Here is a 27562-nt window from a genome sequence, read left to right as displayed (position 1 = left end):
GACTAATTTTCCACAAAGGTACAAAGGCAACTCAGTAGAGTAAGAGTACTTTTCAACAATGAGAATATTCATTTCTAAAGAAATAAATTCCAACACATACTTTGTATCACATAAAAAAATTAACTCCAAATTAGTCACAGGCCTAAATGTAACACCTGAAGATAAAACTTCTAAAAATTATTAAGAGAAAATCTTGCAATTTTTATCTTGGGTTAGGCAAATACCTTTTAGACGTTAAATGAAATATATAATCCATTAAAAATGGATAAATTGGATTTCATCAAAATAAAAATGTTCTACTGTTCAAATGACACCTCCAAGAGAATGAAAAGAAAGCCACATATTGGAAGAAAGTATTTGCAAATCTTATCTAATGAGGGACTTGTATACAGAATGGATAAAGAGGTCCCAAAACTCAATTAAAAAATAAATACACAAGCAAAAGTTTTTAACGGGTACTTCACCAAAGAAGATAAATGGATGTTAAATAAGTACATGAAAAAATACTTAACACCACTAGTCATTTGGGAAATGCAAATTAAATCAAAATGAAATACCACTATCACTTACTAGAATAGCTAAAATTAAAAATACTGACTGATATGGTTTGGATTTGTGTCCCCTCTCAAATCTCATGTCAACTTGTTATCCCAGTGTCAGAGGTGGGGCCTGGTGGGAGGTGACTGGATCATGGGGGCGGAGTTTTCATGAATGGTTTAGCACCCTCCCCCTTGGTACTGTATAGTGAGTGTCAAGAGATCTGGTTGTTTAAAAGTGTGTTACACCTCCTTCCTCTCTCTTCCTCCTGCTCCTGCCATGTGAGACAGCTCCTCCTGCTTTGCCTTCGCCATGAATAAAAGCTCCCTGAGGTCTGCCCAGAAGCAAATGCTGCCATGCTTCATGTAAAGCCTGCAGAACCATAAGCCAATTAAATCTCTTTTCTTTATAAATTACCCAGTCTCAGGTATTTCTTTATAGCCATGTGAGAATGGCCTAATACACTAACCATGCCAACAGTTGGCAAAAATGTGGAAGAACTAGAACTCTTATGCAATGTTGATGAAAATATAAAATGGTACAAACACTTCCGAAAATCTGTCAATTTTTTTAAAAAGTTAAATTTATTCCTAACGTATGATCCAGCTAGTTTATCCCTAGGTATTCACCCAAGAGAAATGAAAGCATGCATACACACAATGATTTGTATACAAGTGCTTATGGTGCCTTTATTTATAATAGTCGAAAATTGGAAACAACTCAAATATCCATCAGAGGGAAAGATAAATTGTGATATATCCATACAATGGAATACTACTCACTAAGAAGGAATGAGCTACTGATATGTGCTACAACATTAATTAATTTCATAATTCAAAAAGTATTCTTTTTTATTCTGTATGATTCCATTTATATAAAATTCTAGAAAATGCAAACTAATGTATAGCAACAGAAAGATGAGTGTTTGCCTAGAGATGCTGGCACCCATGGGGAGGAGCAACAGAAATTAAAAAGTGGCTCAGAAAACTTCTTGGGGTGACATATATTCATTATCTTGATTCTGGTAAAGGTTTAATGGCATATACATATGTGCAAACTCATCAAATATGTGCATATATAAATATGTACAGTTTATTGTGGATAAATCATACATCAATAAAGTTTACTAATAACATTAAAAAGAATCTAATAGTGGGAGATGGGTTAAACCTACATTCTCTTAACACAGTGCTCTGCTGCTATTTAAAATAATAAAATAAATACTAAATTGACAAGGAAATACTTTTGTTATATTTGTACTAAAAAATCATAAATTTAAAAACTGACATAGAATGATCACATTTCCAAAAATACACATTTCAGTTACTTTTTTTTTGTTTTATCTTTTGAGATGGAGTTTCACTCTTGTTGCCCAGGCTGGAGTGCAATGGCGTGATCTTGGCACACCACAACCTCCGCCTCTTGGGTTCAAGCGATTCTCCCGCTTAAGCGTCCCAAGTAGCTTGGATTACAGGCATACACCACCATGCCCAGCCAATTTTGTAGTTTTAGTAGAGACAGAATTTCTCCATGTCAGCCAGGCTGGTCTTGAACTCCTAACCTCAGGTGATCTGCCCACCTCGGCCTCCCAAAGAGATGGGATTACAGGCATGAGCCACTGCACCTGGCCACATTTCAGTTACTATTTAAATGGAAAAAAGTGGCATTTTACACACAAAATTAGTAAAAGTGAGTTTTCCTGGGGAATAGACTTTTACTTTTGAAGTTTTACTTTTTGCTTCTCTGTAATTTACTATTTTTTTACATTAACTATGCATCCTTTTGGGCATTATTTTTATAAGCCTATCAGGTAAAAGATATTTCAATATATAACTATAGCCATAAAACATTTAGTAGTGATACATCTGTATGTAGTTTGCAATTATTTGATTGACCCAGAAATCTAGCCTCCAGAGCAAACACACAACATATTTTCTGAGGATCTTAACCTTTAGAATTTGAATAAAATGTATAAAATCTGTAAACACCTCAAAAAAACCATTTAGAAGTAAAACACATGGTCTCTAAACCATCCTCATGGCTACATGCAGACAAACAGACAGAGAAACACACACGCGCGCACACACACACACCCCCATACACAAAATTTCTTTAATCAACACAGTATTATAGTAAGCCAGATTACCATGAGGGCATAGAGATTTTCATCTTTTCATCTTCTAGAGATTTTCATCTTTTATTCTTTCATTAAACATATTTTGAAAACCTTTACTATATCCTAGGTATTGTGCTGGACACTTGTAACTTCCCAATGAGGCAAAAGAGGCGGAGTAGGAAGCTTAAGACAGAGAGGTGAAATAAAATCTTTAGGAACAAGGCCAGTCAGAAGTTATCTTTTATGTAATAGAAATACTTTTCACGTAAAAGTCACAATTTACAATTTATAACAGTGAGTAAAGTTTTAGCATTTCATCCATAATTACAATGAAGCAGTGGCCTAGGAAAGTTTACCTTTGTGGTTAGAAGCCTATAACAGGATTGCTCCAGATTGGTACATTACAGTTAACATGAGTCATACAGCACATGGACAGGGTTCAAGTGCTTTATATTGCAGTCTTAGAATGGAAAATCTTTCAGTCATTTAAAATGAGGTTGCCAAGTATTTGTTCCACAAAGTTTATTGTAGTATACTAGTCCTTCCTTATTTGCAGGAGATATGTTCCAAGACCCCCAGGGGATGCCTGAAACCACAAATGGTACAGATAGTACTGAACCCTATACACGCTATGTTTTTTTCCTATACATACATACCTATGATAAAGTTGAAGTTATCAATTAGGCATAGTAAGAGATTGACAACAATAGCTAACAGTAAAATAGGACAATGATAACAATATACTGTAATAAAGGTGAATGTAGTGTGAATGTGAATATAGTCGCTCGCTCTCTCTCTCCAAATATCTTACCGTTATGTAGTATTTTTGGATCATGGTTAACCATGGGTAACCGAAACCATGGAAAGTGAAACTGTGGATAAGGGAGGACTGCTGTACAGAGAATTAAAAGGATAGTATAATGCAGATCGCTTTACTCACAATCTGGACCTATAGATTGCTCTCTCACATTTGCTTTATGTGCATACCTATATTTACATAATCCTGAAATGCTCTAGGCATGAGTTGACACACAATAAACTAGACCTTCCAGGAAACTGTTTTCCTACTTTGTTTTGTTTTGACTTCGTTTTTTATCAGAACAAGTCGGTAGGTTGCAAAATCATTCTTAGTGTAGCATGTGGGTTTTGTTCATTGTTTTTACATATATTATGACTAATAGTATAAAAGCTGACCGTCAAGAGAATAGAGTCAGCAAGGAAGAGGGATAGGCCCTGTGCTTACAATAAGGTTCTGCTATGATTAGTGGAAAGACAGATGGCTAAATTGGTTGAGTGAAGGCCCTCCTACCACTGTATCATGGTATTTACCAATAATGTCACTGATGTGTAGCAACCTGAAGAACTTTGCTAATATCAAAACCCAGACAAGTCCTAGAGAACCTGCATTCTGGACACTAAGGATAGAAAGAATGATATCGATTTGTTCATTTACTGAATGCCTGGTACTGCTCTCTTTTGGGTGCTTACAATGCGGTCACACACAGCCTACAGCATTCTGCTTTCCACTTCTGCACTAGGAGAGGCATGGTTCAGCAGAAAGACGACAGGTTTGCTCTTCTAGAAAGTAGGACTAATGACGTGTAAATCACAGGATTGATGTCAAGGTTAAATTGAGTGAGACCTTGCAGAAAGATATTTAGTAACTTTCTCTGTTCTGTAGACACAAAAAGGCTAGGCACTGTTAGTGGCTCTGGAGTCAGAACCTTGAAAGATAGTGAGGCCTAATGACCCAGGGATTTTAAAATATTTTCAGAATACCAGATGATACATAAACTGCATTGCTTGGTTACTCCTGCTCAAGGAATGGAACAATGATGTTGGTAATCCACCAGGGCAACGAACTGACTAAATTTGGGCTTGACACGCACTGTGTAGTTTTTCTTCCTTCTAATTTTCATCTTACTAATTCTTTCTGTCTTAAAATAATGTTAATGTGTTTACTTTGAAAAATAGCAAAGGAAAGAAGAGGCAGCTGGTCCAGAAATATGTTATGTTGAAAAGCCAGTGTGGTATTTAGAACCAGGTTACAGCCACCCAGTAAGTGAGAGATGCATATGTTCATGACTGAAGGCTGGCCCCATCAGGATTACATGGGTGAAAAAGCCATCTGATGGACTGATTCTGTAAGTTGAGTTCTATTTCAGTTCAATTGGCTAGGGAAAACAGCATGATTTAATGAACTTAAAAAGTAAGATGCAGTATTAGGCTGGAAAACAGAGACATAAGAGTAGAGAAGCCAACGGTGCTCAATTGGTCCCAACACACAGGATTGAAAGGCTGTGCTCATGTCTGCCTGGAAGCATGGTAGGCATCCTATGGGGTGATGAGCAGAGCTTGGAGAAATAAGTGTGGATGTTCAAGGGATAATCCTTCTGGATTTGTAAAGGGGATGTCTTATCAGAGAAAATATGTAATATCATAGTTGGGAAAAGATTTAGGAAAAATAGTTGGGGGTATCTGCAATGAAAAAATCCTGAGACAGGCAATATTTTCTTCCTCTCTGCCAATGGACACAAACATAGAGTCCCTGGTAAAGAGGGGCCCTGCTCCAAGCCCTGAATCTAAGGTGACCCTCATGTTTTTGAGCACTTTTCTTAAAGTTTCCTAAGTCTTCTTCTGGCAGAAGGGACCAGCTGCAGCTGCAGTGCCATCTGGTCAGGGCATCCTGAGCTGTACAAGGACTGGGCTTTGGTTGCCATATCTCCTCTTTGGAGAACTCTCCAACCCTACTCCATGTGTAAGGTCAATTATATGCTTCTGGCACTCTGGGGCTCCTATCCACAAAGGCGTTGTGAGAATGAAGATGGGGCCTGTTTGCAGGAGGGTGAGTGATGAGATGGTGAGACTGTTCTTTTTGGTCAGCTTGGCATTTCGCTTATAGAAACCCCTGAGACTGACCATCAGAATGGTGCTGATAAGCTTATTTCAAGTGACTACAAGTTTTTATATAGAAGAGGTCCCCAGCCAAAAATATTTGCTCAGGGTCATAATCCTAAAGGGAGGGTGAACACTGGATTTAAAATCAAGTCATCAAGTTATAATAAAAGCCAATCCAAAACACTTTGTATTTTTTTTTTTTTTTTGAGACAGGGTCTCGCTCTGTCACCTATGCTGGAATACAGTACTGTGATCATAGCTCACTGTAACCTCGACTTCCTGGGCTCAAGAGATCCACCTGCCTCTCAGCCTTCTGAGCAGCTGGGACTACAGACACATACCGCCATGCCCAGCTATTTTTTTTTTTTTTTTTTTTGTAGAGACAGGGTCTTACTGTGTTGCCTAGGCTGGTCTCAAACACCTGGCCTCAAGCAATCCTCCTGCCTTGGCCTCCCAAAGTGTTGAGATTACTGATGTGAGCCACCATGCCTGGCCCCAAAACATTTTCTGAGGACAAGAATTGAAAAAGAGAGAGAAATAACCTTGCACATACACACATACGTTTGTATGTATACACATATGTATATACACACATTTACACATATATATACATATATACACACATATATATACATATATACACATACACACATACATGATTGCTTTATTTTTTGTCTTATCTCTTGTTAGAATCATATTTATATGGAATAGATTTGATTTCCAGGGACAAAATATCTTTTAAATCTTTATTTCTTAAAGTGTTTTACCAAATACCATTTCCTAGGAAAGCATATTTTGGGGGTGAAGGAGAGACTGTCTGAGAAATTCTGCCCTAAACAAAGTTGAATGGAGTTTTGTTACAGAACTTTTCAGAGCCTTAAACGTGCCGATGTGAACTGTGAAAAATCAAAAGGGATGTAGCCCCCAAGTCTCATGTAAACAGAGACTCTCTTTTCAAAGCATCTAATGATACTAGTTTTCCTCAAAAACATACTTTGGAAAATGCTATTTCAAAAGAATGATGTAGGGACACAAACACACAAAGAGGGAGGGAAAGAAAAAGAGAGAGAGAGAATGGATTTCTAAGTTCTTAGGAGGGAAAAATAGGGAACAATTTTTTGAAGCTTTGGAAGATCCATTTTTGTAAACACAGAACCAGAAAAGTAAGATAAACCATTGGGTCATAACAATGGGGCATCTCCCTACAAGCAGATAAGGACATTTACCAGAGAAAATTCTATGCTACATTTACAGTTTGGGCCATTAGAGGGCTCTCCAGACCTAATGGATTTCTGTCTTCAATCCCAGGACACATTCAGGAGAGAATCATCACCGTGATGGTGCTTGATGGAGGAGACATACAAATCCATCCAAGACTGGGTACATTTCAGTCACTACACTTTGAGCTTCTGGGCAGGATTAACACAAATGCTTTTCTTCCCCCATTAAGTGCATGATAAAAATAGCAAGCTGGGGGCATAGATCAATCTTCTAAATGTAAATGACTCGTTTAAAAAATTAATATTAAAATAAATGTAGATGGATCATCCTATATTGTTATATGTGTCAGAGAAAACCTTTTCAGGTACGTCTAAGCTGTCTAGTTTTCAATGCTCTACTTCCTTGCAGTTAGCATCTCGTTTTTTCCAGGTATTATTTATTCTCTTTTATCTATTTATCTGTAGATTGTCAAACACATTATTGTCTGGATGATACAGTTCATTTCACTTATAATATGCAGCTCGACCTACAATCTGATCAACACATCTAATGTTATAAGCACACATGTGTATGTGTATGTGTCCAACCACCCTAAATATGGAAGACTTTGAGTCACACTAGTTTTGAAGGGAGCAGTTACGAATGGTCAATCATAGCACACACTTGACTCAGCTGGGTATTTCCCTGGAAGAAATCTGTTAATTCACTGTGGTGCTTTGTTAATGGTCACTGACTTGTGCCATGTGGAATCCTGACAGCTTAACACAGTGGCTCCCAGAGTGTGGTGCCAACACCAGCAGCATCAGCAGCATTTTCCTAGGAAATGTAGATTCCTGACCTCATCCCAGACCTGCCAAATCAGAAACTGCTGGATGGGCTGAAGTAACACAAAATGGCTATTTATATCTACAGAGGAACGAGCCACTTAAGAAATTGCCAAGATGCTTCAGGAAGAGAGAGCATCTGTATATTTTTAATTAAAGCCAGATTATGTCACTCAATAAACCAGAAAGCAGACAGAAATATAAATCCCTGTTTCACTCCCTCTTCTGATATCTTAACATGAGACAAATGGTCATTTAGTCCATGGAAACACTCCAAGTCATACTCTGTGGTCCAGCTGCTAGAGCCATGTTGCTCTTCAGATTTAGAAAAATGGCAGAAACTCCTTTCTGACTCCTCCTCTGATTAAAAGAACACAATATAAACAAGGCTGTTTCCCCCAAAATGGACTCCTATAATGTCTCTCACGCTTAGTTATTCCAAGATTGCCTGGAAGATTGAAGGATGTGACACACAGCCAGTGAGATATAGGAGGTATTGATGGAGAGACGCTGAAAGCTCCCAAATTCCTTTCCCAGCAGCCTTGGGGTTACGCATAAAGCACTAGCAAAGCCTAGGCAAGCGGACCCAGGAATAGTGTCCTCACAGGAACTGCAGATGGAACATGCTTCTGTTTGGAAAGGCACTTCCTCTCCCCCAGTTCTTGACTTTTCCCATCACTCTCACTCAACAGTACCAGCAAAAGTTAATGCTCTTTTAAGTACTTAAGGGACTCTCCTGGCATCTGTAATTTTCAAAAGTGCTTTGATTCTTTTTCCCCACACCATCAAGTGTCCTGACCTATGAGCCAGCACATTACAAATAAAAAGAAAAAACATTGAAAAAGAAAGAACACTTCTGAACCTCATCTTTACTTCACAATGAGTCTGCCTGTCATGTTGTCTCTACTTCAGTTGCCTTATCTACCAAATGTGATGTCCTCAGCTAAGCACACAAGGCTTCTAGGTGACCAAAGTCTCTATGTGTGATGGAACTGACAGGATGCTCTTGGAGGGTCCAGGTCAAAGCAACTGAGTAAGGGTATTGTTGCCTTAAAACACTCCCAGTTCGAAAATTCAAGTAGTGAACAAAGAGAATGAAGCTGGGCAGTAGCAAATGCAAAGGGACTGTACAATTTTGGAAATTAGAATTGCTCAAGTTTGCCCCAGGGCAACTGGCAGATGCTGGGTAAGATCCTTTGGTGCTAAGGAACCCTCCCTGGCGGCATCTCTGTATCCACAGACATACAATCTGGCCATGCACTGATAAACACCATTTCCCCTTCTCAAAGGAGCTGCTAAATCACATCTCAAGCCCCAGTTAATTTTATCAAGCTCAGCATCTTATGCATATAACACAAGAAACAAAACAATAGCTCAAAGCATTTTGCCTATTGATAAGTGTGCTTGAAAAGGATGAAAAATCATGATTTGCCACTGCATTGTGTCTGAGTTTTTATTTTCTGAGGTCCCTATTATTATCAATAGACCATCTCTGCCATTATCAGTAGGATGTGATTATAATTGGGATATTATGCATATTGTAGTTATTGATGTGCTCAGTAATTATAGTACTGCATTAGCACCTCTTGTAAAATGTAAATATTATTCCAGACCCTGAGAACACTGAGAGGAAATAGTATCACCATGACTTCTGTACGGTCTTTTACTTGTAGAAAAAAGAAATGGTTCCAGTGACATTAGAGGCAGCTCTGGAAGTCATGATAATTCTCGAGTCAATTAAAAACAAAAACAAAAACACAGCCACTAGCAGGAACAGGCCTGGAAGTAGCTACGTGAACCCAGGTATATTCAAAATCAGTAGGAACATTGACTTTCATTTGCCAATTCATGTCAATAATATGCCCCTGTTGAAGGACAAAAGACTTAAAATTATTCACCTCTTTCAATTTCATTTCCTATTCTCTACTAAGAATCAATATAAAGGCAATAATAGAAGACATAAACATGAAATAATATATAAAAAGATGTTTACTGAAGTGCTGGTGGAGCAACAAAAAGTTGGAAGCAACCTGCGGCCAGTAATCAGGGGTTGGTACAACCAACTGATAGAATACTACAGGTGAATATGTTTTTGCAAAGATAATATTATGACATGAAAATATGCTCAATAAAATTAAGTAGAAAGGTCAGAAATACATGATAGTACAATCTCAATTTTATAGTGCAAAATTGATATATACTCAGTGATTTGGGAAGACTAAAAGAAGACAGACCAACGTGTACTAGTGTTCATGTCAGAGTGGTATGATTGAAGTGATTATTAAAATTCTTTTTTTTTTTTCTGAGATGCAGTTTTGCTCTTGTGCCCAGGTTGGAGTGCAATGGCACAATCTCGGCTCACTGCAACCTCTGCCTCCCGGGTTCAAGCGATTCTCCTGCCTCAGCCTCTCGAGTGGCTGGGATTACAGGCATGCACTACCATGCCCCGCTAACTTTTGTATTTTTAGTAGAGATGGGGTTTCTCCATGTTGGTCAGGCTTGTCTTGAACTCTCAACCTCAGGTGATCTGCCTGCCTTGGCCTCCCAAAGTGTTGGGATTACAGGTGTTAGCCACCGTGCCCAGCCTAAAATTCTTTATTCTGGGAGACTGGCTCAAGATGACTGACTAAAGAAAACTAGTACATGCCTCTTCCACAGAGCAGAAGCAAAATAGCAAGTAGATATTCACACTGTGAATAGATCACCTAAGAGAGAACACTGGGACTCAACAGAGAAGTGATGGGAAGCACTGAAAGCAAGCAAGGAGAGGACAGCAAGGTTTTCCTCAGCTGGGATCCAGGAGAAGCTCCCAGACGTGAGGAAAGGAAAAGTGAGAATCCCCAGGACTCCACATACCCACCACCATCTTTTACAATCCTAGCTATGGGAGAACCCCTCAACTGATGTGGGCTTCAAGATTTACATGGGTAGCTGCCCAGGGACCACACAGAGACATTGTTCCAGAGAGAGAACTCACAAGGAGCTCCATAGGCAATCATGTCCTGAGTGGCTGCAGCTTGTAGGTATTCTGAGCTAAGCCCCCAAAGGACTGCATTCTGCTCTGGGGCAGATACTGCTGCTGCCATGGCCAGGCCAAGAAGGGAGAGGGGAGGACTCGTACTTTCATGTACTGCTAGGAGAAATCCTATACACCTCTGAGGGCTGCTGTGGAACCAAAAAATGAGAAAACTGCACTCCCCACAGACCTGCAGGTACCTGCCTATACTACACCACCTTAGAGTGGCCCCACCCTCCCCAGTGGCAGTGGGTGCCCTTCTGAGATCCTAGCTTCCGAAGGTCTGCATCCCTCCCTGGGGCCAAGTCTGATGCTACTGCTGCCACCACTGGGCCAAAGAGGGAGAGGGGAAGCCAGGTACTTTCAGACACTTTGTGAACAAATCCCACTGCTGCTGCTGCAGGCTGCAGTGGGACCAAGGCACGAAGAAACTACTTGTCCCATAGCTACCTCCCTACACCGCTCCCACCATGAGAGGCTTTGACCTCCCTAATAGCAGATCCATAGGGCAGTGTGATGCCTCCTACACCTGAACATTTTGTCAGCAGGCTGGAAACCACCCTACCCAGCCTGTCACAACCAGTGTCAATGCAGCTTGACCGTAGGACAAGCTACTGAATCAATCTTGTCACCCCAGTACTTCAGCATCCTGTTCAGGGTCCCGGAAATCTCCCAGCCCAGTCTACCACTGTTGGCACCTGAATATTCCTCCTGGGTCTGAGATTGGGCCAGCCCAACCTGCCAAAGCTACTACAGGTGGCACCCATCAGAATGCATGACCAGCAGGCCAAGGGACTGGCACACCCAACCTGTCACAGCTACCACCAACACTAGAGTGGACCACTCGGGTTCCCGTGGGTTATTCCACCACCACTACTGACATCACCCACATCACATTAGCTGCCCAGAGATTTGAGAACCCGACCACACACTCATCCCATTGCTGCCACTACCAATATCTGAGCAAGCCACCTGGAGCCCAAGAATCAGCCTGTCTGGACTCACTAACGCTGGAACTAATGTAACCCACACTGGGGCCAAGCACAAGCATGCTCAGCCTACCACTGCCACCACTGGGGCCCAAAGACTGGTCAACCTGGCATCCTTGTCCTCAGCAAAACTTTACTCTGGCCCCCCGCTAGCAAATGCACTCTAAGTCATTGAGGAAATTACAAGTACAACTGACACTATTTATAGCCAAATAAATCATACAAAGATCACACTACTACATATGGCCAAAATCAAAGCCAAAATACCCGACCCAACCAACAACATATATACATCTTCAGAGAAAAGCCCTCCCCTACGAAAACCAATTTCAAAGAATTGGAAGAAGCAACCAGATTGGAAATTGAAAATTGGAAGTTATACCAGATGCACAGATATCAACACAATGAAACAGAAACATAAAACGGCAAGGAAATATGACACTTCCAAAGAAACAAGACAAAGAATTCAAAATACTGCTTTTAAAGAAGCTCAGTGAGATACAAGAAAATTTTGAAAAACAAAGAAATCAGAAAAACATTTTAGCATATGAATGAAAAATTTACCAAAGAGATATTTTTTAAAAGAAACAAATAGAAATTCTGGAACTTAAAAATTTATTGACTGAAATACAGAACACATTTGAAAGCTTCAACCAGAGACTAGATAAAACAGAAGAAAGCATCTCAGAACGTGAAGACAGGTCTTTGAAATACTCCAGTGAGACAAAAATCAATAAAAAAGAATGGACAAAGCCTTCCTGACATTTGGGACAATATAATACAATGAAATATTTGAATTATTGGTGTACTTGAGGGCCAAGAGAGAACAAATGGGCTAGAAAATCTATTTAATGAAGTATTAGATTGAAAACATCCCAAGTCTATCAAGAGACCTAGCCATCCAGATATAGGAAGCCCAAATATCTTTAAACAGATATAATGCAAAAAGGTCTTCTCAATGCTATATTACAGTCAAACTATGTACTAAAGCAAAAATAAAAGAGAGAATACTAAGAATGGCAAGAGAAAAGCATCTATTTATTTAGTCAGTTTATCTTTTAATTTAATCTGTTTTCTCTCAGGGCTATTACTAATATGTGAGGTTTTGTGGCTGTCATAATGTTAATCGCTTTCTGGTCATTTTGTGTTTGTGCATATACATGTCACATATATATGTCATACAATGACATACATGTCACCAGGGTTTGGTAGTATACTGCAGTAGTACCACTTGAGTCATTTCTCTTCCTTGTTTGTGTGTTTGGTCTCACAAAAGGATTGCGGAGGGATGGAGGGAGGTGGGCAAAGGTAAAATACTACCTACTGGGGACTATGTTCACTATCTGGGTGTTGGAATCATTAGAAGCTCAAACCTCAGCATCACACAATGTCTCCACGTTACAAAACTCCACATGTATCCCCTGAATCTATAATAAAATAAAAATAAAGAAGTCTCCCAACAAACAGAAGCCTAGAACTAGTTGAATTCACAGCCCAACCCTATCAATATCAATCCTCCTAAAACTATTCCAAAAAACTGAAGAGGAAAGAACTCTCCCTAACTCATTCTACAAGGCCAGCACTATCTTAATACCAAAACCAAACAAAAGCACAACAACAAAAAGAAAACTATAGGCAAATATTCATGATAAACATAAATGCAAAAATCCTTAACAAAATACTAGCAAATGAAATCCAACAGCACATCAAACAGATGACATACTATGACCAAGTGGGATTTATACCAGGGATATAAGGATAGTTCAACTTACGCAGAACAATAAACCTAATACATCACATCAAGAGAATTAAGCACAAATCTACATGATTATCTCAACAGATGGACAAAAAGTATTTGATAATATTCAACACTGCTTCATAATGAAAACTCTCAATCAACTAGGAAATAAAAAGAACTGACCTCAAAATAACAAAGGCCATATATGACAAAAGCACAGGTAGCATCATAGTGAATGGGGGAAAAGCTGAAAGCCGTTCTTCTATGAACAAGATAAGGATGCCCACTTTCACCTCTCCCATTCAATATAGCACTGAAAGTCCTAGCCAGAGCAATCAGGCAAGATAAAGAAATAAAAGGCATTCAAATTGGATAAGAAGAAGCCAAATTATTCCTCTTTGCTGACAGTATGACCTTATAGCTAGAAAAAACAAAAGAATCCACCAAAAAAACCTCCTGAATTTGATAAATAAGTTCAGTAAAGTTGCAGGATATAAAAAAAAATCAACATACAAAAATTGGTACCATTTCTGTACACCAATAAAGAGCTAGAAGAGAAAGAAATCAATATGGCAAGACCATTTACAAGAGCTACAACAAAATAAAATACCTAGGAACAAATTTAGCCAAGGAAGTGAAAGGTCTGTGTGAGAAAAACTACAAAATACTGATGAAAGAAAATGAAAAGGACAAGGATCAGAAAAATTAATATTGTAAAAATAATGATAATGCCCAAAGCAATCTACAGGTACAATGCAATGCCTACCAAAATACCAACAACATTTTCAGCAGAATTAGAAAAAAATCATAAAATTTGTATGAAACCAAAAAAAGAGCCAAAATAGCCAAAGCAATTCTGAGCTAAAAGAACAAAGCTGGAGGCACCACATTACCTGACTTCTAAACATATTACAAGTCTACAGTAACCCAAACAGCATGACATCAGTATAAAAATAGACACGTAGACCAATGGAACAAAATACAGAGTCCACTAATAAATCCACATTTTGACAGCCAATTGATTTTCAATAAAGGTATCAAGAACATATACTGGGGAAAGGACACCTTCTTCAATAAACAGTGCTGGAAAAATTGGATATCCATATGCAGAAAAATGAAACTGGATCCCTGTCTCTCCTGATATATAAAAATCAACTCAAGATGAATTAAAGGCTTAAATATAAGACCCAAAACCATAAAACAACTAGAAAAGGACATAGGGAAACACCTCAAGACATAAGTTTAAGGAAGACTGCATGGGTAAGACCTCAAAAGCACAGATAACTATAATAATAATAGAAAAAAGAGGCTATATTAAACTAAATGGCATCTACACACAAAGGAAACAATAAATAGGGTGAAGAGACAACCTGTTGAATGGGAGAAAATATTTACAGACTATTCATTCAACAAGGGAATAATATTCTGAAGGTACAAGGAACTCAATTCAATAATTAAAAAAACAAATTATCCCATAAAAAAGTGGGCTAAGGACATAGACACTTCTCAAAATAAAACATACAAATGGCCAACAGGTATACAAAAACATGCTTAACATCACTATCAAGGAAATCTAAATCAAAACCAAATTGAGATGTCATCGTACCTCAGTTAGAATGGCTATTCCTAAAAGAACAAAACATAACAGATGCTGGCAAGGATGTGGAGAAAAAGGAACTCTTATACAATGTTGGTGGGAATAGAATTGGTACAACTACTATAGAAAACAGTAGGGAGATTCCTCAAAAAAACTAAAAATAGAGCTACCATAAGATCCATCAATCCCATTATTGGGTATTTATCCCAAAGAAAAGAAATGTGTATATGAAAGGAATACCTGCACTTGCATGGTTATCACAGCACTATTGATAACAGTAAAGATAGAGAATCAACCTAAGCATCCACTGATGGACAAATGGATATAGAAAGTGTGGTATATACACACAATGGAATACTATTGAACCCAAAAAGAATGAAATAATATTGTTTGCAATAATATGGATGGAACTGGAGGTCATTATGTTAAGTGAAATAAGACAGGCACAGAAAAGACAGATGCCACATATACTAATATATGGGAGCTTAGGAACAATCGATCTCACGGAGATAGAGGATAGAATAATAGATACCAGAGGCTGAGAAGGATGTGTGGGTGGAAGGAGGAGATAAAGAGAGGTTGATTAGTGGATGCAAACGTACAGTTAGATTGAACAAATAAGACCCAATATTCAATAGCAGATTAGGGTGACTATAGTCAGCAACAATGTACTATGTATTTCAAAGTAGCTAGAAGAGATGACTTGAAATGTTACCAATGCATAGAAATGATAAATACTTAAGGTGATGGATACCCCAAATACACTAACTTGATCATTCCACATCCTATGCATGTAACAAATACATGTGTCCCATAAATAAGTAAAATATTTGGTATCAATACAAAAATTTTTTAAAATAAAATAAATTCTTCATTTTATACTTTTCATATATTTTCAATTTTCTGTAAGTATATACTACCCTTAATTTAAAAAAAGATAATTTTCAAATACTGTACATCTCCCATTTAAAATGCTTCAGACTAACCAAGTAATGAAAACAAGACTGAATGACAATTAAAATTATATTGTTGGTTCTGGCACGTGCCACTTTCTAGCCCCTGAGAGTCCTTCCACCATGGGACTTTCATGGATATCCCAGCCCTGAACCAGGCACTTACCTGGGAAGGTGTCGTCACACTGATTTCTGGAACAAAGTTGTCCTCAAAGAAACTGATGATGTTCTCCTGCTGCAGTTCCTTTGTCGGGGTGACTTTAGGTAGAGGTGGGACAGGAGGCCCTTTCCTTGTCTAAGAAGCATTAAATACAAACATTAATCCAGCCAAAGACGATGTGTCAGACATGAAGGAAGGTTACATGAACAGAGCCACGTGGACAGATTGAGCTCTGATCGAAACTTATATCTGCATATAGCAGCAAGCCTATCTGATTCAGGTAAAGAATGCTGTCTACTTGGGAGGCTCTCTGAGCCCTGATAAGCCATAGTTCAGGGGAAAAACAAAACTGAGGCTATAAGAGTCCATTCATCTCAACTCAAGTACAATACACAGAACTGCAGGGCCAGGTACATATACTTTTAAGGTTAAACTAGGACAATACCCTCTTCTGAACTAAACTGAAAATAATTTCTCAATTCAGAAATAAATTAAAATTTCAAAACTAAAGCAGCTTTTCATTTGAATTGGTGAGACCAGCGGTAGGCAGCTCACATTTCACTTTCCATTCACGGATTTCGAAAAGTAGAAAACTTTAAAGGTGTGTTTAATACATGTATCTTCCCAAGACCTTCCTTAGTTCAACTACCTACAGATGGTCCTCGACTAATGATGGTTCAATCTATGATTTTTTTGGATTTCAGGAAAGTGTGAAAGCAATAGGCATTCAGCAGAAAGTGTGAAGATACTCTCTCATGAGGCTGGGCAGTGGCAGTGAACCACACTTCTCAGTTAGCCCTGTGATCACGAGGGTAAATGATTGCTATTATGTTCTACAGTGTACTATAATCAGTAAATTACACAAGGTATTCAGCACGGTTATAAAATAGGCTTTGTGTTAGATAACTTTGTCTAGTAGGCTAATGTTAAGTGTTCTCGGCACATTTGAGGTAGGCTGGGCTAAGCCATGATGCTCAATAGGTTAGGTGTATTTAATGCATTTTGACTTGCAATATTTTCTACTTATGATGGGTTTATCAGGGCACAACCCCTTTGTAATGAACTCGACTAGGGACTTTAAGTTTTTCCACAGAAATTTTCATTTTCACCCAACATAGGGAGAATAAAGGTGGTAGTTTTGCTCTACAGTTACCATGGCCCAGCCCTTACTGTTTCTTTTCAATTATTTGTTCAATACAGTTTTAGCAAGTGGCTACTCGTGTGCAAATGTGTGTACCAAAAATGTACAGAGGTACCAAAAATGTGAAATGACATATAAACATAACTGCTTTTCTTGGCAGAACCTGCTAACTCTAAATCACTAGGAGAGGGAAGGTTTCATGCAGAGGTAGGATTTAAATGGAGCATTGAAAGAAAAGAGTTTTGTAACAAGAGATGGGAGAAGAGAGAGCACGCTAGCCCGAGCATGCAGAGAACATGGTAAGAAATCCCAAAAGACTTGAATATAGGGCATGTGAGGACATATCAAGTCAAATAAGAAGAGCAGGTGGATACATTCACGACAATCACAATGCCTAAAGCCTCACATCTCAGTCTCCCTAACTGGAATTTTCTCTTAAAGCCCTAGCACCGTGGGATTATCCTAGATGGGGCCACCTTCACCTTATCATGAGCTTCATCCCCGAATATATTTGACCTCTTCCTACCTGTGAAGGCGACCGAGGCCGTGCTGGTGCGGGAGATGCAGGTGCTAATGCATGATTTGGACTTGCTGTTGGGCTCGGGAGTGGTGAAGGCTCCTCAGGTGGTGATGGCGTCTTTGCAATGCGGAGAGGACCCGAATCACTAGAGGAACACAGGAGATTAGGCAAGGGGCCTTCCGAAGAACAGTATTCATCTGATCAGGGGCTTTTCCATCTCAGAGAAATCCTGAAGCCTAACAGGTACTGTCTGTTCTCCTGCTCTCCACTTCCAGGTTAATTCTGGTTAATCACAACAGTGATGGTGATAACTGGTACCAATTATTTGCACTACACAAGCCTCATTCATATATTATCTCTTGTCTTCACAGTAGCCATGCTTTAATGTCCCTACTTTACGAGCAGTAATGTGGGGCATATAGAGTTTAAAAATAAAAACCCTAAAATCACCCAGCAATTTAGTTACTCTGAATTCAGGTCTTGGCAATGCAAGCCCTCTGTTCTTTCAAACAAGCCCTGCAAGAATCAGGTCCAAACATAAGCTGAATTGATTTTACTAGTTTCACTTTCTATTTACAAGAGAATCTTGTCATGTCACAATCTATTAAAAAAACTACTCTGAAAATTGTAACATATTAAAAGGCAGCCTTAGGATAGTGTTAGTAAGGATTCTGTAGAAGTGCTTTCTAATAACATTTGAAAATAAACTCACTAATTATTTCTCTTTCTAGATCTTATAAATAACTACTCAACTCAGGCATCTTGAAATGTGCAACAAAATCAGATAAGATTCAGTTTCATCTACTAAGAACCCATCATGTTCCCGGCATGTGGCCAGACGCTCAGGAACAGCCCAAACGTGATGACTAAGAAGCACTTGGGACACATCCTACTCTCTAAGAATTTCTAAAGTCTACAGCTCAAAGAAACAGAGTCTGTACCCCAAAATAAAAGAGCATGTACACAGCAGCATGGTATACATATTCTAAGGGCTGAGGGAACTGGGTCCTTTAGCGAGAACACAGACACGCCGCATGATTGGGGTCATATATCAGCAATCATGGCCTCAGACGGAAACATAGCCCCAATCTAAGCTTAATAGAGATGCCACTGAGCTCACTCACCACCTCATTCTGCAGAGGAATGTCGAAAAAAATGAAAGGAACATTCATTAAGTGGTCATGGCCCCGCTTTTTCTTCACTGTATCTGATTCGGCAACATTAAAATTTTCAGATGAATTTGTCCCCTTCATTTCCAGGTAAGGGATCAACCCTTAATTTTCTCATGCACTTCATTTTTAAAACACTCAAACGTCCTTCTGATATCCCTATTCCAATCCTTCCTTTTTGGCTAGCCCACACTGAAATAACCATACTAAAAGCAGTAACTCTGCCTCTCCTATGTATTCGTTCAGGCAATATCTTTCCCTTAGAAAGAGAAGATATACTACAGCTCACATAGTATAGAAACCATAGCAGAACCTACAAGTAGGGCTAATCCAAAGAGCAGGGAATAAGAAAATCAACAATCTCTAGAGGGATCCAAACATTAATATATGTAGAAGTTGGTTCATGTGTATGACTATGTGTGTTTTCATAAATGTATGAAAATAAGTGTTTGTATTAAAATGACAAATATAGAATGTCAGGACTGTATATTACCTTGGGAACCATGTAGTTCAATAGTATCTTTTTTTTTTTTCCTATTGAATTAAAAAACTGAGACCTTCAACGAGAGAGGTTTTGAACTTGCCCAAGAAAGGCAAAGCAAGTTAACTGCAAAATCAGAAAACCAAAAGCTGGGTCTTCTGACTCCCAGCTCACTAGCCTGCATTCTCTGAGTACATAAATTCTGCGAAGAATGGAATAAAAAGGATTCCACAATCACCGGAGAAAGCCAGTGTGCAGCCGAATGCCGGCAAGGTAGACAGTTCACCTACGGATCGCTGAGGCTCCGGGGTATTTGACTGGCATACTCATAATGCAACGTGCAATAAAACAAAAACAGTACAGTGTTCACCAGATCAAGAGTCGGGAGGTAAGAGGAAGATGAGATCTCACCTACTTCCTCTTTCCTTTCCCAAAATGGATTCATAAAAGATGTCAGCATCAACGATAAGAATCAGGACAAACTGTCATAAACTTTGGGAATTCTTTTCTTCTCCAGAGAAAATATAAAGTGCATAACAAATTATATATTACAACAAGCATATACATTATCTATTAAAATTTCACACTGTTGCTATCAGGCCTCATGGAAAGCAGAGAGAGGCAGAGAGTCAATGCTGTTATGACAAGAAGAATCCTAGTTGGGTCACTGAAGGCCAGAAGTAAATGTAAAAGCCCTGAAATAAAATTAGTGTCAGCTTCTAGTGTGAAAAGGCTCCCATGAGACTTTTGTAGGATAAATAAAACAGTATAGGCTGGCCCAGAGATTGCAGAAATTTTAACAAGCAGTACATTATGGGAACTCCAATGAGCCGGGGCCTACCTGGGTGCTCCTTGGATGGTGAAGGCCTTGTCGGCATGCTGGTCACCCAGTTTCGTCATTACTTCATACAGTTTGTGGCAAAGCTAAGGGGACAGAGGCCACTTGTCTATTAGTCACATGTCATCCTAGTACCAATTCAGGCTATTCTCCCCAAGAAAGAAATTGCTTATTGAAAAACTATAAATTTTATTATAGTTTGGATAGCCTCAGGATAACTGAAATTCTGTATATGGTTCAAATTTAAAATCTATGTCAAAACTGAAATAAATGAAACACAAGTAAACAAAAAAATACGTATTTATTAACCACAGTACAGAGCAGAAAACAAAAGCTTATTGTTTACATTGACTCCACCCTTTTGAACAACAACAACAAAAATCAATCAACAACAGAGTTGCTGATTACCTAAATATTCTGAGACCAATTTTTCATTAGCCTAAAAATACCACTGTGAATTCCAACTTTATAAGCTGCCTGGTAAAAGAAACAACACTGTAAAACTGTGGCAAAATCTTCAAAAGATACAAAGAACTATGTGATCACTATGAAAACCTGTAGAAATGTTACCAAGTGTAATAACGCACTACTAAAAGAAACATACAAAAGGGTGAATTCTTCGGATAATTCTATCCCATTTCATTTGCTTCCAAAATAAACCTTCCTTCACTTTAGATTCCACATGCAAAAATAATCACCATGACTCACCACCGCAATTTCCTTATGAAACTTGGCTTCAAGGCTGGAGACGTTTTTGAAAGTATTCACATAAAATCCAACTCGTCTGCCATGTGGAAATACAAAGAGGAAAGAAGAGAGAGGGAAAGACCAGTCAGCAAAAATAATTTTAATAGCAACGAAATGTATGAAAACCCAGGTTTCTTTTATACCATGTTGAATAACTTTGGACTAAATAAAATACTGAACCCAAAGCAAGCCCAACATTTCCTTGTCTGTTAATGAACGAAACCAAATATCTTTTGGCATAGAGCATGACCTCTCCTAAAATTCAGTTACTGCCTTAAGACAGTGATTCTCAAACCTTAGTGTGCATGAGAACCATCTGAAGGGTGTGTTTCTGATCCAGTACGTCTGAGCATGGAGACTGAGAATCTGTATTTCTGGTGAGTTTCTAGATGACAACTGATGCTGCTGATTCAGAGACAATGCTTATGGAACCACCGCCCTGAGAACTTATTTATATTTCAGATAATGTTTCTTGCTTTTGAGATTTGAGAAGTTCATTATTAATTTTTATAAACTATAAATGGTCTAGTTATTATGTGTTTGGACTCTGAAATTTGTTTCATAGAGGGAAATAAAAAACACATAAATTAATTCTAATTGTTCATCAAAAATTAGAGCATGTCATCACTGAGTAAATGAAAACATAAGCTGCCCATTGATAACAGCAATGAGATTAACTTCTTCTACGGCTTATCTTTACTTACATCCCTAACACATTTGACTTAATCTTAATTTTCTATACTTAAACAGTGATCATGTGACCCTGATTTTATATATTTTTCTTTTAATTGATTTTAAAAGATGATATAAACTTATTCATAAATACATGAGCATATATATATTCATATGCATACAAATACACATGCATATAGACATCTATTCATTAATAAAGAAAATCCTCCACAGTGTATTTGGGAAATGGTAAGCTCCCAGGAGGATCAGATCAGAGCCTGGGAGAGGAGAGCCTAGTGAGGAAGCAGATGGTTCACTGGGGCAAAGGTCCTTGCCAGACCATGAAGCACAATATTTATTGGCAGGCAATGGGCAACCCCTAGACGTGTTTGAGATAGGGCAAAGGAGAAGACTTGCACCTGTATTTGAGGAAGCTAATTAAGGCAGCAGTTTGACAGGCAAACAGAGACTCTACAGGCTACCCGTACATTACGCAGACAGACCCCACTCTCAGAGTTTGTAGAGAAGTCTTCTGGGGCACTTTGAGTGGCAACTTATGACTCCTTCTCCAGGGCCCCAATCAACTGAGACAGTAATTCTTAACACCTTTCTTCCTTCAATTACCCAACAAAGGACTTATCCAACTCTAGGTACATGCATAGTGGTAGGTGAACATGTCTCTAGGAACGTACAAGCCAGTTAGAGAAGCACCCAGAGGGGTTGCTTGATGAATATATGCTCCATTTACACTTACAATGGAAATGTATATATGTGTGTGTGTGTGTGTAAGAGAAAAAAGCAGATTTTATATATATTTGAAACAAGCAGATTATAAAACCACATGGGAATGTTAAGTTACAACAAGAAGGCATACATGATTAAATATCAAAAGTGAGTGGATATGGGCAGAAACAGAGAAACTGAGAGGAGAGGAGAGAAATGGGCCCTGTGATAGCTGCAAACACCTGCTTAAGAGGATAAACTTGGGCTGCAGAAAGAAGGGTCCAATTTAAACAGAAGTTGGGTACAGATGGAAGAGGTGTGCAAGTTGAACTTCATTGGGGAGTATTATTTTATTTTTATTAATTTTTTCTATGGTAAACAAAACCCTAATGAATATCTATGATTAAGGTTTAGTACATAGCTTATTCATTTCCTTAGGACAGATTTCTTGAAGGTATTTGCTGGTAAAAGGAGTGAACCAAATAAGCACTGATGTTCACTGTCAAACTGCTCAACTGCTCCCACCAGACTGGGCCACGTATAGTCCCAATTACCTTATATATGAGGTAATTGAACATTACTTTACATACGACCTTTATAAATATAACAGCCAAAAGTTGGCATCTCACTGACTTTTAGGTTTTTATTTCTTTAATTCAAGTTAACATTTTTGTTCATTTATTTACTGTTCATTTGTATTCCTTCTTTTGTGAATCACCTATTCAATTTTTTTGTTATTTCTTAGTATTGTTTTTCTTATCAATATGTAATGGCACTTCTATCAAACATATTTAACTTTGGATGCATTAGGCAAAAACAAAAAAGAAGTCCCATTCTTCTATATTTCAATTTTGTTTTCTGATATACAGCATATCTTAAGTTGTCAAATCAATTATTATCCTGAGAAAATGGTGTAGTATCAGAAATATCTTATTTAGAATAACTAAACATCTATGCTTTTCTAATATTCTGTTTTTTAATTTAGAAATTAAATTAACTAGCATGTATTTAATTAGGATAAAGTGCCCAACGTTTTTGATACAACTGATAGTGATTTTCTCCAATTTATGAAGTCAGAGATCCTGCAAAGGGGGGAATGCATTTAACTAGTTCACTATTACAGCCCCAGCACCTAGTACACAGGAGGCATGAATAAATGAATAAACTCCATAAATGAATAAACAAGCCAGTGAATGAAGAAACTTGGCACTCATTCTACTACAAGAGCACATTCTGATGTGACCCTAGCTTGTAAAAACCTAATGTAACCAGCAGTAGAATAGACAGACACAAAGTACCAGAATACCAGGCTCTTGATTCTGATACTATCTGCTTAAAAGTTTAATTTGGCAAGTTCTTTATAAACAAGGGACTCTGAGACATCACCATTTCCCCAAATGTGGCATCCTCAGGACCCTGCTGATTATCTGTCAAAACCAACTTAATTTCTTTATTAAGATGTTTCTTTGTTCTCAGAAATAAAGGAGTTGAGCTTATCACAGCTACAGTTTGCAGGCCTGAGCACTCTCCCCTCTGCAATGTCCTAAGGAAATCTGTCTCCCTGGAGGGGAGTGTCAGTGCTTCCCCCCAGACCTTCTTGCAGTGGAGGAGGCATCCCCTGCTGTCCCTCACTTACCATGGAGATAGAGTACGAGCAAGAGTTTTTTCCTAGCTCTCTTCTGATCCTCTAAGCTCACTCCATTCTGGGATTAATGGCACTCATATTCAACCTCTTCAAAGCCTAATATCAACCTCTCAGCAATCCCAACCTCGTCAACCCCAACCACAATCCACAATGGCATGCCTCATGGTTTCCCCTCTCTCCCTCACCAAATCCTAACACTAACACTGTAGATCTCGACAACCATATGACTATCCAGCCAAAACATGAGCCCTCTAACTAGTGACCCCAGCATCTTATTTATACACATTCTGCATTGGCCTCTGATATCTTGGATCTTGCCATGACTCACAACTATTTCACCTCTGAAATGGGGCAGATCAGTGGCCCACCCACTAACCTAATTTCCTGGGCCATGAGCTCCCTCATTCATTCATTTCCATTCCACCTGCTTTTTTCAAAACCTCTGTGAGATCAATGCGCTTTTCTTCCAGGCCATTACCCTTGATCAGGTTGAGCATCCTACTTTATCAAGCTTGGGCCCTGTGGTGTACCCCTCAACACTATCTGGCCAGTCCTATCAATACCCTACCTCCTTGTCCTGATCCCCTGTTTGCCCCACATATCCTCAGTCCTAAATTATTCCACCTCTCCCACAGCTATGCCATCTTCTCAAAATGACAAAAGTTGTTTTTAGAAAGCTTCCCTTGCCCTCTAATTTCCCTACACCAGCTGCCACAATTCCTCAGGCCCATCATAGTTAGAATCCTCAAAATAACAGACACCATCACCTGTTGCTGCTTTCTCATCTCCAACGGAGTCTCCAATGCCTATAATCAAGCTTCCGATCCCAACATCTACTGAAACCCCTCTGGACGTTTACCGAAGGTGATGCCTCTTTAGTCCTCATCTGCTTGACCCCTCTATTGTAAATGATAGTCCTGGCACTCCTCATTTTTAAAATTCCCTCCATTCTTGCCTTTTTGAGATATCCCTCTGTCATGGCTCCTTCTACATCACTGATTAATTTTTGGAAGGCTTCTCCACAGTTTCCTCTTCTTTTGCACATTCATAAAATATTGGTGCTCTCAAAGGTTCTGCTTTGATCCTCATCTTGCCATTTGATCTATCTGACCATCTAATTCATCAACTCTCATGGCATCATTACCACCCATATGGTAATAACTCCCAAACCTTTCTTCAAGCTTTAGACTTAGCTTAAAAGACATAACTTTTTGAATTTCCTAACGATTCTTCAACTCAACATATATAAACCAGATTCAATCTTGCCAAAATTTCCTTTTCTTTATATGTTGTCTATCTCTTTGAGACACGACTTCCCTAAACTTCCAAACTACAGTCTGAGTTACCCCATCTCATGTCACTCTCTACTAAATTATCCTTTTTTAAAAAAAAAATTTCTGCATTGAACTTATTGCCTGATAAATTTTTCATTTCTTTTAAAGGTAACTGCCTTTCCCTGTCCTTCAATATAAGCTCCAACCAAACAAAAAGTTTCAGTACAGAATCTTTAGCATTTAACAGAGTTCTTCACACACAGTAGGTGGTCAATAAATATTTGTTGAATGAATGATAAATGTATCTGATACCTGTCTTTCTTCTGCTTCATCACCACAAGCCCCTCCCAAACACTATAACTCTGACTTTGAGTTACATCAGACCAATTAAAGTTCCACGAACCCAGATATCTGCTTCAACACACAGGCCTTTATTCATGCTCTATGTCAGTCTGGCATATCCTTTTCATTAAATGGTGGCTTTACTTATTTTACAAGATTTACCTCAAGAATTCTCTTGAGTCCTTCCTTCTTTCCCTCTCTGTCTATATAATCTATAAGCTCCTTTAAAACCTGCAATCATATCTAGTGCTTTCTTTTTTAAAATTGAACTTGCATCCCCCTCTAAGCAGTAGTTCATTTCTCCTTCATGAACTACTAATTTCTGGAGATCAGTTTAAATCCAAAATTTTGAAAGTTTTCTACACTTGGCAGTAATGGAGGAATAGAGAAACAAAAAAGATATAAGGCACACAAAGCAATTAGCAAAACAGTAGACAGAAAGCCTACATTATTGGTAATTACATAAAGGCAAATGGACTGAGCACAGCAATCAAAAGGCAGAGGCTGGCAGAATGGATAAAACACACACACATGTACACACACAAATGATCCAACTAAATACTGCCCACAAGAGACATGCTTTAGAGTCCAGATAGGTAGAAACTTTAAAAATGGAAAAAAGAATATTCCATGAAGAGTAATGAAAAGAGAGCTTGAATGGCTATACCAATATCAGACAAAATAGTCAAAATTATTAGAGACAAAGGACAGTTTGTAAAGATAAAACAGTCAATCCATCAAGAAGATATACCAGTTATAAACATATATACACCTAACAACAGAACCCTAAAATACATTAAGCAAAAGCTGACAGAAATGAAGACAGAAATAAGCCCAATAATGGTGGGAGACTTCAACAAGGCAGAAGATAGTAAGGAAATAGAAAACTTGAACAACATATAGTCGACCTGAACCTAACGGCATATATAGAACATTCCACTCAACATTCTGAAGGATTATGAATAGTTTCATGCATTAATAACTAATAGGTAATATGTTTATTACTCCATGCCCAGTAATATGCATTTCCTCAAAGGAGGCAAAGAAGATACAAAATACTAATTTCAATTTCAAGATTGAGTAATATGGCTTGTTAAAGAACATATGTATTTATGGAATAACTTGAAAAATTATGACTGAATGCAATCTCATTTTAGATAAAGAGGCCCTAGACAAAAGCAGCAGGATTTACAGGAAAACAAAACAAAACACCAAAGTGTTTTTAAATGCTACCTTTAGGATTTACAAGCTTAACAATCTTAGGCAAGGTATTTAATGACTATGATCTTTAGCTTCTCATCTGTGAAATGGAGAGATCTGTAATTGTAATTATTAGAGGTTATGTATGTAAAGTATGTAAAATGACGCAAATACAAAGTATTACAAAAAATGATCTTTTGTACACAGCACAAACAATGCACACAATTATTATGGTTGAGTAATCTGGATTTTATCAAGAAATACGCTACATAGAAAGGAAGGCTTAAGTCAGGTTTTGATCAAAAGGCAGGATCTGGATTGAAAAACTAGTTTTGACTGATGTTATTTCCTAAGTGCCAGCGTGAGACATTAGATTGATTTCAAAAGCATTGAAACATTTATACTGTGTATGACCAGAAAAGGGGAAAGGCTTCTTTCCAAAATTATCCCTCAGATATTCCCTTTGTTTTTAAGTCCCTACAAAGTCTTTCATGCTACAAGACACTCCAACAATTACTTTACTTTGAATAACCAAATACAATTTAGGAAGGGCACAAAAGACTGAAATAACATCAATGCTAGTACTGGATGTAGTAGAGCTCATTAGAAAAATCTTAGTTATATACCCAATCCATAATAAGGCAAATAATAAATATCTGTCTCTTGAAAATTCTGGCAATTTCCCCAAAGTTTCATAATTGGCACTGGCAATTTCCCACGGTATTATCTCATAATTGAAAGCCTTGAACACTGTGGTATCC

At 38.3% G+C, this 27562-nt stretch overlaps 1 protein-coding gene across 3 annotated transcripts in view; it reads right to left on the bottom strand.

The window, feature by feature from the left end:
* The window catches only part of LOC103226200 (amphiphysin), a 251796-nt gene that overhangs the window by 68868 nt on the left and 155366 nt on the right, over positions 1-27562 (bottom strand). For all 3 annotated transcript variants that reach the window (XM_073008951.1, XM_073008950.1, XM_073008949.1), the window contains 4 exons: positions 20907-20982; positions 20202-20284; positions 17717-17855; positions 16056-16184 (listed from right to left, as the gene is read on the bottom strand). In XM_073008951.1, the coding sequence (XP_072865052.1) occupies positions 16056-16184; positions 17717-17855; positions 20202-20284; positions 20907-20982 (427 nt within the window). The remainder of the gene's footprint in view (positions 1-16055; positions 16185-17716; positions 17856-20201; positions 20285-20906; positions 20983-27562) is intronic.

The sequence above is a fragment of the Chlorocebus sabaeus genome, chromosome 21 (assembly GCF_047675955.1).
Source record: "Chlorocebus sabaeus isolate Y175 chromosome 21, mChlSab1.0.hap1, whole genome shotgun sequence".
In the NCBI taxonomy this organism is placed as follows: domain Eukaryota; kingdom Metazoa; phylum Chordata; class Mammalia; order Primates; family Cercopithecidae; genus Chlorocebus; species Chlorocebus sabaeus.
Note: the sequence above shows the minus strand (reverse complement) of the source record. Positions and strands in the feature narration are given on the sequence as shown.